The sequence below is a fragment of the Macaca fascicularis genome, chromosome 8 (assembly GCF_037993035.2).
Source record: "Macaca fascicularis isolate 582-1 chromosome 8, T2T-MFA8v1.1".
In the NCBI taxonomy this organism is placed as follows: Eukaryota; Metazoa; Chordata; class Mammalia; order Primates; family Cercopithecidae; genus Macaca; species Macaca fascicularis.
In genome coordinates this window covers 20,231,095-20,244,524 of record NC_088382.1, presented here as the reverse complement: position 1 = coordinate 20,244,524, position 13,430 = coordinate 20,231,095, and the positions used below count along the sequence as shown (strand labels likewise).

The window sequence follows — 13,430 nt, the reverse complement described above, 5'->3', positions numbered from 1 at the left end:
CTAAAAAACTAATACTGTAAGTTGTTAGCAGGTATCTTGTATCACTGCAAAACCCATGTATAATAACAACTTGTTCTTGAGCTATATGTGTGTACATAGGCTTTCCTTCCATTCATTGTAGCCATTCTGGGGCTGTCCTCTACTTCTTGCCTAAGTATATGTTTTTAAAATAACTTTAGCACATTTGCATGCTACTCCAAGATTACTTTATAATTAAGGTCGCTTTTTAAAGTACTCAGCTTTCACACAGTAAGTGTTTGATTAGTTCATTTAAGATGTTTTTAATAGTACACTTTAGGGAGCCATACATACTGACAGAAAAAAGACACGAAATCTGAACTGACAAAATAGCCTTGCTCCCATAACTGAGTAAAATACAACAGGAGAACTGACACATTCTGTATTATCTTTAAATTCAGCATCAACAGAATTTTGTGTTTGAAGTAATTACTTGAAGTATATTATGCTTTTTTTTTTTTTTTTTTTCAATTAAGCACCTTTATCCATCAAACAGAAGCTATTAAGTATTAATAATTTCAGGTAGGATTCAGCTCCTGGTACTGTTAAACCTTACCTGGAAGATGCAACATAAATCATAGGTTGTTTTCATAAACCATAAAGTAGTAGTATTTTTCCTGAGCAATAGGGAACTAGCCATAAACCAGGGCTTAAAATAACTTATAACAAGTTTCCCTTTGGTTTAATTGGTACTCAAACCACTCAGAAGATTAGTCCTAACAGACATTTTCCCCCAAATGTAAACAATACAGAAATACTGAATGCTGGCTATGAACAAGAACATCAAAACGATCTATTTTTGAACATTTTTCACCAGTTTGTTTTTTGCCGTCACTTTCCTGCAACAAGAAAGGTCTGCAAATGATTAAGTGTCTTCTATTGGCATTGCCCAGATTATTGTATTTGAACTTTTTGCTGGTATAGGAACAATTCTCACAGGGTGTTGGTGATTGAGCTATTAGATACCTGGACTGCATCATCGTAGTTGTTTGCTCACATTTCAAGGGGACTATTTGAGGAAGGAAAAAGAAATGGGTGCCCTGTTTCAGAGTCTCCTGCAACACTGAACATTATTCTGGGAGATACTTCATGTTCATAGTTCTTGATTCACAGGAGTTTCTTTGAAACAAGCCTACTTGATTTCATCCTTTTGGTGATGTCCACTGTTTACAACCCAGGGCACTACCATAATAAAAAAAATAAATCTTATGGAAAAGAGAAAAGGAAAATGCATGGTTTGCAACATTATAAAGTATAATACAATTTCCTGTGTTCTGTAACACAATAAGATCCTTTGATAATAAATTCCAGAGGAAATCTGGTGGGGAACAGATTGCTCAGTTGTGAAATCTAGGTTAATGTTGGCTTCTACTTAATGCTTTTCATGGCGTTACAAGATCAAATTGCTAAAACTCACAATAAAAAGTAGAATCTAGCAATTTTTACCAAGACAAAGTGAGAAAATCCTAGTGGTATCTTTGTAAAACAGTAACAAATACTTCAGGTGTGTAACATAGTCTCCTTCCACATATAAGAGGAAATCGGTGCTGAACTGGCTAAGTATGTGGAAAAGAAGTATAAAACATTTGGGATTAAGCCAGGTGGTCGTCTGCTTAGGAAGAACACATTTCTGCAGAAAGATATTAAACGTGTTATTTGTGAAAAATCCACTTGTTGAAATGTCACTTTGGTCAAAATATTTGCAGATCAGAATCTGTAATCTGACTGTGTGGGTGGGATGGTTGTGCTGGAGTATACCTTCATCATGATTTACAATGTAAACTGCTTTGCATTTACCATTTTCTGAGGTTTGTATCTATGTTTGATCAAAGGTATCAGAACCATCACTTTTACAAACAAGTATCTGACAATATAAGTATATACTAAAGGATACAGTTCAGAATCAGCCGAGCAAGTTTACATGTATTTCAAAATAGGGAAAATCTGCTAGTTTATAACATAATGGAGTAACACGTTTTTCATGTTTTCTTGAAGCATGAATCACGATTATGTGCCTAATTTTTTATAAATATGATTTATATCTTTGATTTCCCTAGTTTTTTTTGTCAACGTATGCCATATTTCCAATAGTTGTCTATTGATTACAGTGTACTTGAGTTTTACAGTCTAATTGTCCTCAGAATCACTGAACTACTACGAAGTAAACACCTTATCTTCTCACTACCCCTCCCCCAAAGACCTATGTTATGACCACACTGAAGACATGAATTTTGCCATTAGTAGCTCTAATAAACTCTTAGGAAAATGTATGCTTAAAATAATTTATATTGTCAGTGCAAAGGCAATTTCTTATAGACAGGTAATGAAGGTGATCAACCACTTTATTAGGGTATATTAGGAGTGAATTCATGGATATGAACTTCCTTGAATGCATCATGATTGTATTCAGATGCAACAGTTAATATATCTTTGAAATAACAATCCTCTTCCTTACATAATAGCAAATAACTAATGTATATGAAGCATTGGTACATTATTTTTAATGCAAAATTTCTTAAATCTTGATTCCTATATAGTAAAATCTATAAAAACAAGAAAAATAAAAATTACCAGTTTAATGGACAATAAGGACAGTTGAAGTATGTGTCTTCAAGTTCGAGTTAAGCCATTAAATTTTTTAAAGCAAATACTTAAAGGTAAATTTTATATAAATATGTACAAAATGTAGATCTATTTATTTAGCACTTTGTTCTCTCAGATAAATTTATATTGCATATCTAATAAGATATGCAAGTATCTCCAAAAATTATAACTCCTATAATTCAAAACAAAACAAAACAACCCTTTAACGGTTATTCACTGTATGAAAACAGAAAGGGAACAATTACAACAATGAAATTGTTTTAACTTTTTCAAATCTGATTCCAATGTGCATTGACATATATTTAATTGTAGAAAAGACTGGGGGAAAGGGGCGTAACAGTACTCTAGCAGAGTAAAGGATAAAAATCCCTCTTTTTCCCCTAGCTTCCAGTTTGACAAGAGGGAATACTTAATCGAATCCTGTCCACCAAAACAGCTAATAGTACTGTGCTTTGAAAAAAAAACCTGACTTCATATAATTCTTAATACATCCTGTGCTGCTGTTGGTTTTAAGACTTCTAGCAGTAGCTATAGGTTCCAGTCTGGCACTTCAGGTATTTTTTTAAATGACCAAAACGTGCTCTAAAATGAAAGTTAAAATGTTATCATATTTTCTGAGATTTCTTGAAGCAGATTGTCAGATGAAACTCGTTAGCTTAAAACAAATCTGTAAAAGACTGCAGATTTTTCTACTGTTCGAAGAATTGCACTCTGACTATAAAATGGACTTGGCTGACATTGTTTCCTCCATAAGCACAATTAATATAAAACTATACTTTCAGGAAGGATAAGTAATTGCAATGATCCTTTATTCCATTATCCTCTGGCCTTCTAGTTTATTTTGTGTTGAATGTTTGGTTTAACAAAGATTTTGAAAAGTTTATCACCATTTTCTCTTGGATTAAATACCAATTACTTAGTTGGTCCAGTTTTAAAAGGTAATCTGCTTTAAATTCTCAAAATCAGTACCAAAAAAACATACAGAGTATTATTCTAATTGTTAACATTTACATAAATTATACTGGACTCAAGAAAACTTTTTAAAAATAGTGCATACAAGGCACAAGAGCTTATTATATTGACTGAAGCTGAACATTCTGGCATCAACAAACACACCATTTTAGTTTATCTCAAACTAAATTTCCAAACAGCATCCATTTTAGTTCATGTTGAACTAACTTTCCAAAAGTTGTATGATTTTTATTTGATGATTTGCATAATTTAATCTTAATAGGTGTTTAAGGAAAAATATAGTTTACCTGTCATAATTTTGATGAGATGAGAAACAAATAATACAGATATAACTGGAGGGTAAATCTATTGACCTATTAGGAATTCTTAAGAGAAATTCAATATTTTTACTATATTCAACAGGAGAAATAATCTAAAGAGAGATTTTTAAAAAGCCAAACTGACAAAAGAATGTCATAAAACAATCTTCATAATTGCTATTGTAAATTTCCCAATTTAAGAAGATTAGAAGAGATGAAAATATATTTCTGATGTAATAGAAATGTACTGTATTCTGACAAAAGTATTCCAGCCAACTGCTTTAAGAGGGAGCTCAAGCTTCAATGTCCACACATTTTCCAGCAGAAAACAAGGGCTGGATTTAACTGAGGCAAAAATGGCTGAAGATCTTCAACTGCAGGCCACCTGGACTCTGTAATGAATTTTCATAATTATCACAGTTCACTCAGTCTGAGGCTGGATTCACACCAGAGGAACAAAAAGAAGTATGCTTTGCCACTTCCACCTTCTTAAAGGTAAGTTTTATGAATAACGCTTATCATTATAATGTGACTTGAAATCTCTGAAATCTTAATATCTTAATAGCCTCCATTTTCAGATTCAGAAGATCAGATCATTAATGGACTTTCTATGTCATCAACTGTGCTACCCATGTATTTGGGTAAAAACTGGTCCTTGAATTTATTCCAAGTTTTTCGGAGAAGATGTTTTCCCTGTTGATTAATAAACCAGAACTACTTTTAATATTTAATAGGAATTTGCATTAGTTGTAACAATGTGTGTATTGGGTCCAAAACATGTTATATTTTAAGCAATGGCTTGGAGATAACTGATCAATTCATATTCTGCATTTCCAGCCAAAGGGATATAGGCATAACTGACCAGTGGCACCTTCCTGTGGGAAGCCTCTTCCATCATCTGCAGCATTGATACCTTGAAATGAAACAGAAAACATGAAACTACTGTGTTAACCATAAACATGCACAATGAACCAACTCATTTCATAATCTGTTTCAATAGCATCCCTCATTCAAAACTGTTGACCATGCTAGCAGGCTCAGTAGATGTGTTCTTGAATACACACCTCTACATCAGTACTGCTCAAACTTTAATATGCATATACAAGAGAGGATCCTATTAAAATGCAAAAAAAAAAAAAAAAAATGCAGACTCTGATTCAGTAGGTCTAGGGTAAGGCCTAAGATTCTGCATTTCTATCAGTCTTCCAGGGCATGACAATGTTGCTGGTTTGGGGCTACAATGTGAGTGGCAGGGTTCTATGTTGTTAGCTCTGCATTCATCTGAGGCTGAATGGAGTTGAGGAGTGGCAACTGAGTCGGGAAGGACATCTAGCGAAATGATTTTGAAATTTCATGTGCATAGAAGCACAACTTTTTGTTTTGTTGTTTTTCGAGACGGGGCCTCACTCTGTCGCCCCGGCTGGAGTGCAGTGATGTGATTTTGATCTCAGCTTACTGCAAATTCCGCCTCCCTGGCTCAAGCCATCCTCTCATCCTCCCACCTCAGCCTCTGGAGTGGCTGGGACCACAGGCACATGCCACCACACCCAGCTAATTTTTTTTCTTTTTGTATTTTTGGTAGAGATGGGATTTCACCATGTTGCTCAGGCTGGTCTTGAACTCCTTAGCTCAAGCAATCTGCTTGCCTTGGCCTCCCAAAGTGTTGAAATTACAAGTGTGAGCCACCATGCCCGGCCAGCATTTTTTTATTTATACCATATGATAGGAAAGGTTGGTAAGCTAAATTTAATTTACTTTTCAGTACTAACTATGGGTTTAGGCACATTATAACCATCTGGAAACTGCTGAACAAACAAATATTTTATAAAAAGGTGGTATCATTTACTAATGTAATTCAAAAATAGGAGAGAAAATATGAAGTTTTTTTGTTTGTTTGTTTTTTGTTTGTTTTTTAAGAGTCTTGCTCTGTCACCCAGGCTCCCAGGCTGGAGTGCAGTGGCGTGATCTTGGCTCACTGCAGCCTCCGCCTGCCGGGTTCAGTTGATTCTCCTGCCTCAGCCTCCTGAGTAGCGGGGATTACAGGCATGCCACACCACACCCGGCTAATTTTTGTATTTTTAGTAGAGATAGGGTTTCACCATGTTGGTCAGGCTGGTCTTGAGCTCCTGACCTTGTGATCCACCCGTCTCAGCTTCCCAAAGTGCTGGGATTACTAGGCATGAGCCACCGTGCCCAGCCAATATGAAGATATTTAATATAAGTTAGGCATATCAATATCAGACTATTATTTGATATAAATACAATTTGAATGAATTGCAAATCTGAGATGCAACGCAGGAAAAAAATTATTTTTAAAACTCCAGTGTCTATTAGCTACTTTAGGGAAAATTAAGAAAACAAAACATGTTACTGCAACTGGTTATATCAATAGAATAGAAACATTACATCAGAAAATCAGGGGTGCATTTTTAGATCTATAGCACTGATTCATGCTGCCATTTTGTGATTATGACTGCTAATGTCATATTTGAATTAATAAAATCAAGTTTCTGTCAGATTTTTAATTTCAATGTTTTTATTTTGTCACTTATCTGTCAAATGTTGAGAACCTACTATGTGTCTGGCATTGTGCAAGGTGTTGGAGATAAACACAATGCTGGTATTATGTCAAAATACTGGGAACTCTCGATGGCTTTTATATATTACCATGTAACTATGTAAAACGCTTAACACACAGAAAAATTCCTAATAGCACTGACCTTAAAAACAACAGTTATTGTAACTGATGTCTTCAAAATATTGAAAAAAATCCTGTGAAATTCTGTTTTACAGAACTATGTTCTGTTTAATATGTTATTTGTGGTATTGGCTAGTGACTCATATTTGCTATAGTTCCATTCTAAAATTATTTTCAGAAATATAATAATGTGTCTTTGCCATTTAATCAAATTCAGATTAAATTTACTATTTTAGCAGTTATGGTCAGTCTGACTTATTGTAGCATCAGATATTCAGAGCTGATCCTGGTCTTCCCAAAATCAGATACTAGTCAGCTGGCAAATTGCTAGATCGGCATTTTGCATTACAATACATGACTAATTTATCAAAACCAGAGCAAATAAAAACAGATATCCATGAACTTTGATGCAAATCATTTTGTTTTACAAATGAATCTCTTGCTTTTCATAGACTTTAGGATTCTAGATTGCAGTTTTGTAAATAGAGAGTTATCTTGCTACCTTTAATATTCAGCTCTGTAAATTGTTTATTATATAGTTGTTTGTTCCAAAGGGGTTCCTTACTATAGCTTTTTATTGACTGCAGGCTTACAAACAGATCATATGTTAAAGAAACTGATTTGGAACTGCTGGGTTTTTTAAAAAAAATAAGGTTTAAAGAAAATGATTTGGAACACCTATCATTTTAAGGTTAACATATGCTATAAGGCCCTACTGTGACCCAAAAATGGGAATGACAGTGTGCTAATGAGTACTTTAATGAGATATAATTATATTGCACTTAGACTCAGTGAGAGTTTCCTAATGGATGGTCAAGGATATGACCACTGTATATATTCTGAAAAATGAAGAAAAATTAAAAATAATTACTCTAATTTCTAATTTCACTTTATAAGTGACAAGATAATTTTTACGTATAGTTCAGGATTTTAGGATTGATCCCTGCCACTTAATGCATTACTATAAAATGACTTTTGTTCATCAACTTATTTCTATAATTCATCAAGTTAATCTAAATACCAGCTAATACTGAAGCTAGGTCTGTGCTCAGAAACCTCAGCATGGCTAATGCAATCTCACAAGTCAGGTAAAAGATCTTCTATATAAGTCACTCATAAATTAATAAAAATGTTTATGGAAACTATTTACCCTAAGAAAATTAGAAGACTGTTAAAAATACAAAATAAAGGGAAAATTATCGTACTTTTGTAAAGTATGAATTTATCTTGCTTGAAGAGTTAAGTCTCATTCTCCATGGTTAACGCAGGATTGCTCATACCTTAATGAAAGAACATAAGTTAGCATTTTTGGTTGCTTTTGAACAAATAAGCAAAAACTTGTTATTCATCTAAGAATTATGAATCCCTTGGTAGACTTCCAAAGGTGCCTTGTACACAATAAGGGTATATATAAGATGGTTATACAGAAACACACACACCCCTTACACAGTGTCAGTTACAACCACTATCTCTTTCTACCACACACACAAAACACTAAAAACAAATATACATCTGAGGAAGTAGAGGAACATAATAATGAAAGATATATTGACCCACACTGCTCACATCAGGTTACATCGACATTTCCAAATTCTTCCTCTACCAACCTCATTCTAGTCAAACCAATCTTTGAGCGCTTTCTCACCTCATTTTTCTTGTTTCTTTTCCTTCCTATACACCATCTTTTAAACTTTAAGTAGTTCTTCATTTCACCCATCCAACTAACAAAAAAATTAATCAAACATGCCGAAGAATTATAACAGCATGTGAAAATTAAGAAACCACTGCTACGTTAATACAAATTATATAAGATGAAACGTGAATCCCTTCTGGATGAAGAGAAGTTGCTTTTTTTCCACTTCTCAACAATTGACCCCCAACTATTTCTCACCTCTCTGCCTCTAAGGAAACTGATGGATTCAAAGAACAAATTGGTGTCATCAAAGTTTGTTTAGGCAATGCCTAGTCCTTGCCATAGATTAGAAAGTGAAATGGCATATTTGAAGGTCGAGAGAGTGACCAAATTATGAATAGTCAAATCATGGGACTCTCTGGGAGGAAAATATATTTGTTAAAAATAAGGCTATTTAAAGAAAGCTTGTATTTTAGGAGAAGACGACTGATAATATATGAAATGACCAGAATATTTACTTGGGATCATCCATTTGTTTTTCACTACCACTAAATCCCAAAGGTTTCTTCAAACTCTCATGTTGTCTGACTTTGGTTCACTACATTTTAAAACATTGACCGGTTTATTTGAAAAGACTAGAAATGAAGGAGAAAAGGTTAGTAGTCAGTCTGAAGATTTTCTGGCTAATAACACCTTAATCATAGATGTATGGCTTTAACTCCTTTATGTGGACACCACACATACGTACACACATATGCATGTATGATCACCCTATTTTGTCTACTCCTTACCAACACTGAGAAATAGGTAGTCTTTGGAAAAGAAGGAAGCTAAGTCTAAAAGATGTTGGGTAACGTAACAAATATCACACACTACTGGGAGCCTAAATTAGGATTTTTAAATCAGGTCTGACTTTGAAGCCTTGCTTGTTCCTTGCTAATAAACTACACTGACTGAAGAAAACAAAAGATTAAAATCAACAACAGTAACAAGAGGAATGTGAGTGAGATATGAAGAAATCTCAGGCAGCTGAAGTTATGGTAATTACGCAATAACTTTACTCAGACATTTTGAAATTGGACAGGAATCTTAGAGTAAAAGAACTGAATAATTTAAGGTCCTTTTCAGTAGATATTTTTCTACTATCTGATTTGATTGTAGTTTTTTTCACTTTTATACTTTATATTTTGAATTTACTTCTATCATTTTACTTAAGGAATGTGATAAAGATTTGGTTCTTTAAACAGAAAAAAGGCAATGCAGATCCATCTTTCACAAAATGATTTTCTGCTGCTAACAGGTATTAACGAACCTCATGAATAGTTCTCTGAAAATAATTCTGAATTTAGAATGGGAATCTGACTCCAAATTAAGAAAAAGTCTGTGGGTAATATAATGGATTTTTTAAAAACCATGTTTACCTTCTAAAAATAAAATATATCAAAAGATAGCCAAACAAGCACACCCTTACCTGCTTTGCATTTTCCTGGGTTTGTGCTGCTCTCCGTCCAAGACTGAGAATCAGTAAGAAGGTGGCTCTGGGACTCTCTCAATGGCTTTGCAGGAAACTGATGGTTTTCGGAACTGAATAATAATTGAATAATCATCAAAATCATCATAAGCTAATTTTTGATAGTAAAGTTGATTGTTTCTCAATGTATGGAACCAAAACCACTTGCAGTGCAAGATGATTGCAGGAGGTACACAAAATAATGTGGGGAATACAAGAAGAAGACATTAAATAGCACTGACTAGTGGTGAGAAAAGCGTTCTCTCTTCAGTCTCTTTTCCTCCTTCTGCTTACGGTGAGATGACAATCTCTAACAGTGGCAAATCTCCAGAGAACAGTCCTCAGCCCCAGGCTTTAGCAGGTAGTTAGAACTTAATAATAGTATTTTATTATCAATTTTATGTATGTATTTATGTTTGAGGCAGATTCTCACTCTGTTCCCCAGGCTGGAGTGCAGAGGTGCAGTCATAGCCTCAACCTCCTTGGCTCAATCAATCCTCCCCTATCAGCCTCCTGAGTAGCTGGGACCACACCACCACCCTCAGCTAATTATTTTGTTTTGTTTTTTTGTAGAGTGGTCTCCCTATGTTGTCCAGTCTGATCACAAACGCCTGGTCTCAAGTGATCTTCCTGCCTTAGCCTCCCAAAGTGCAAGGATTACATGCATGGGCCACCACGCCTGCCCTATTTTTAAAGTTATAGTCTATTTATAGAAAGCTATGCCAGTTTCTCATTTATGAGAGTGGTATAAACTTTGGTTTAAAAATAAGCATAAGTGCCAATTTAAATACAGAAAACTATTAATTTTGTAAGTGATATGTGGATATGGAAGAAAATATGAATGTCATGGTAGGAAGACAAAGTTGAAGAAAAACTGGCCTACAGCTTCTAAAGTGGCCTAAATGGTCTTGAACACGATTTTCTCTATCTTCTTCTGTAAAACTGAAACAAAAAATTTGAGCAAACTATCTTGTAGGAATATAAAACACATCTGAAATTATCAGGTCTTACAAACCCAATGTTCAGTCTGGGGAGTGAGGAGTCTTGTAAGAAGTATTTTCTTTAAAATTTAGGTGGAAATGCCATACATCAACATATTGGATGGCATGAAAAAATATACATAAAAATATTTCACTTAGGAAACATTATTGGCATAGAAACTATTAGTGATGTTTTAGAATGTTCTGAAATAGTAATTGTATAGTATTCAAAAGAAAAAGCTACTTAAAATTCTTTCAAGAATAATTTCACATATTTGAGTTCAACTATATATAGTAACTATTATGTTTTTAAAGGATATATGGGTATGCTTTTTCTTCTTAATTACCTCATATCTAAAATTTTAGAATATTTCAATTTTGTGTAGCTTTAACAACTCCTTATTAAAATTTTGGAGGTAAATCTTAAAAAATAGAAAACAGCCTATCTCCATACAGGTTTAAATATATTATACAAAATATCTTACTTTAATTATTACTCTTCAAGAAAGGGACCATATAACAGGTACAGAAGACTAACTAGATCCTGGTTTAGGGACTCTGAAGATTCATTACTGCTAACAGGACTCTAGCAAAGGGCAAGAATCCATTCATTCAACAATATTTATTGAGTACCTGTCACTTTAACAAACAAAATCACTGTTCCATGGAAATTTCACTGTTATTGAGGAAGAAAAATAAATTTTGTGTGTGTGTGTGTATATATCTATATATACACATATATACACATACACAAATGAAATAAGTCAGGTGATAATAAGAGCTATAACAACTGAAAAAATCAGGCTGGCCACAGTGGCTCACGCCTGTAATCCCAGCACTTTGGGAGGCTGAGGCAGGTGGATCACTTGAGGTCAGGAAGTTTGAGACCAGCCTGGCCAACATGGTGAAACCCCATCTCTACTAAAAATACAAAAGTTAGCCGGGCATTGTGGTATACATGTAATTCCAGCTACTGGGGAGGCTGAGGCAATAGAATTGCTTGAACCTGGGAGACAGAAGTTACAGTGAGCCGAGATTGCATCACTGCACTCCAGACGGGGTGACAGAGTGAGACTCTGTCTCAAAAAAAAGAAAGAAAAAAAAAATTAATGTAACAGGAAGTGGCAGAGAAAGTTACTATTTTACAAAGGGTTATCAAAGACTGCCTCTATTCTGAAGTTACGCCTGAACAGAATATAAATGAAGAGAAGACACAGCTCACTCAGATCTGGAGGAAGAATGGCAAGGAAAGGGAATTAGCAAGGACAAGGCACTATATAAGGAACATGCTTGGTCCATGTGAGAAACAGCAAGATCTGTGTGTCTGAGGATTGTGAGTGAAAGGAAAGTAAAAAACAATGACATCCAGAAGGCGAAGGGGAGAGGATTGCTTGAGCCCAGGAGTTTGAGGCTGCAGTGAGCTATGATCACAGAACTGCACTTCGGCCTGGGCAACAGGCTGTTAATAGAGACAGGAAGACTCTGTCTCCATTAAAAAAAAAAAAAAGAATGACTGTTTGGGGTCAGATCAGACAGTCTTGTTAAGTGACGGAACGGACATTCATTAGCTTTTATTCTGAGTAACACGGGAAACTAACAGAGCTTTCAGTAGAAGAGTGACACAATCTGACTTATATTCTGAAGGGAAAATAGATTGGAGTGGGGCAAAAATGTTAGACCAGTTAGAAAACTACTGAAGTAATCCATGGGAGCAGGGATGACGGCTAGGACCAGGAAAGACACCTTGTAGGTCGTTAGAAAGTATTCAGATTATAGATATACTTTAAAGAGACATCTGATAGGATTTGCAAATGCAGTAAATACAAAGTAATTGAAAGAGAGGAATCCAGGATGACCCCACAGTTTCTAGCATGAACACATGGGAAAATGGAGGTCACTAATACTGATATATGGAAGCATAGAGGAGATTCCGGTTTAGGGTGGTGATGAGGGTACACATGGCTGGGAATCAAATTCAAAGTTCTGCTCTGAACCTGTTTATTTGGAGATGATTTTTAGGTGTCCAAGTGCATATGTCAAGTAGACAGCAAGATATTCAACTCTGGAGTACAGAAGAGAACAGAACTTGCCACAAAAATTTTATATGGGCTAAACATGGGAGATAGTACAATCCTACAGAAGAAAGAGACTTTAGCTGTCTAAATCTGACCTCAACATTCAAAGGAAACAGAGCCCTCAAAAGATTACTTCTTCAAGATCACCTAGTTGGGTAACAGTGTCAGAACTAAGATTTCTCCCAAATCTCATGGTGCCCTTAGTGGAAGGAGAAATATTATCTCTAAAACCAAAATAATTTCTTAAATTATTTAAAAAACACAAAGGGCAAAAAAGTATTATAAACTACTACTGAATTTTGTAAAAGCTTGAAACATATTCTGAATAATTTATTAAAACTAGATTTTTCTGCACTGAGGTATATGAAAAACCATAAACATTTAGCTCTGTGGGATTTTCAAGCCCAAATGCACAAGGCATGATCTAGTAAAAAACTCTGATGCCCTTGAATGTCCCTGTGAAATACATACACCGGGCACCTTCACTAACTGGTAGGGTCTGGCTGTACATAGCTCACTCTAGGGATGGGGTGACAAATACCTTTCATCTCTTTTGACAATTTAAAAGGATTTTAAATATAAATTCCTTTTAAATTTAATTCCCAATTTCAAAGGGCAGAGGCAGGAGGATCACTTGATCC

The 13,430-nt window shown here is 34.8% G+C and overlaps 1 protein-coding gene across 4 annotated transcripts in view; it reads right to left on the bottom strand.

The window, feature by feature from the left end:
- Window positions 1-254: 254 nt before the first annotated feature.
- Window positions 255-13,430, bottom strand: part of ZDHHC2 (zDHHC palmitoyltransferase 2) — a 93,375-nt gene continuing 80,199 nt past the window's right edge. For all 4 annotated transcript variants that reach the window (XM_015454474.4, XM_005562657.5, XM_045398989.3 and 1 more), the window contains exons 11-13: window positions 9,696-9,808; window positions 7,797-7,871; window positions 255-4,806 (exon numbers count right to left, since the gene is read on the bottom strand). In XM_015454474.4, the coding sequence (XP_015309960.3) occupies window positions 7,831-7,871; window positions 9,696-9,808 (154 nt within the window). In that variant the 3' untranslated portion in view covers window positions 255-4,806; window positions 7,797-7,830. The remainder of the gene's footprint in view (window positions 4,807-7,796; window positions 7,872-9,695; window positions 9,809-13,430) is intronic.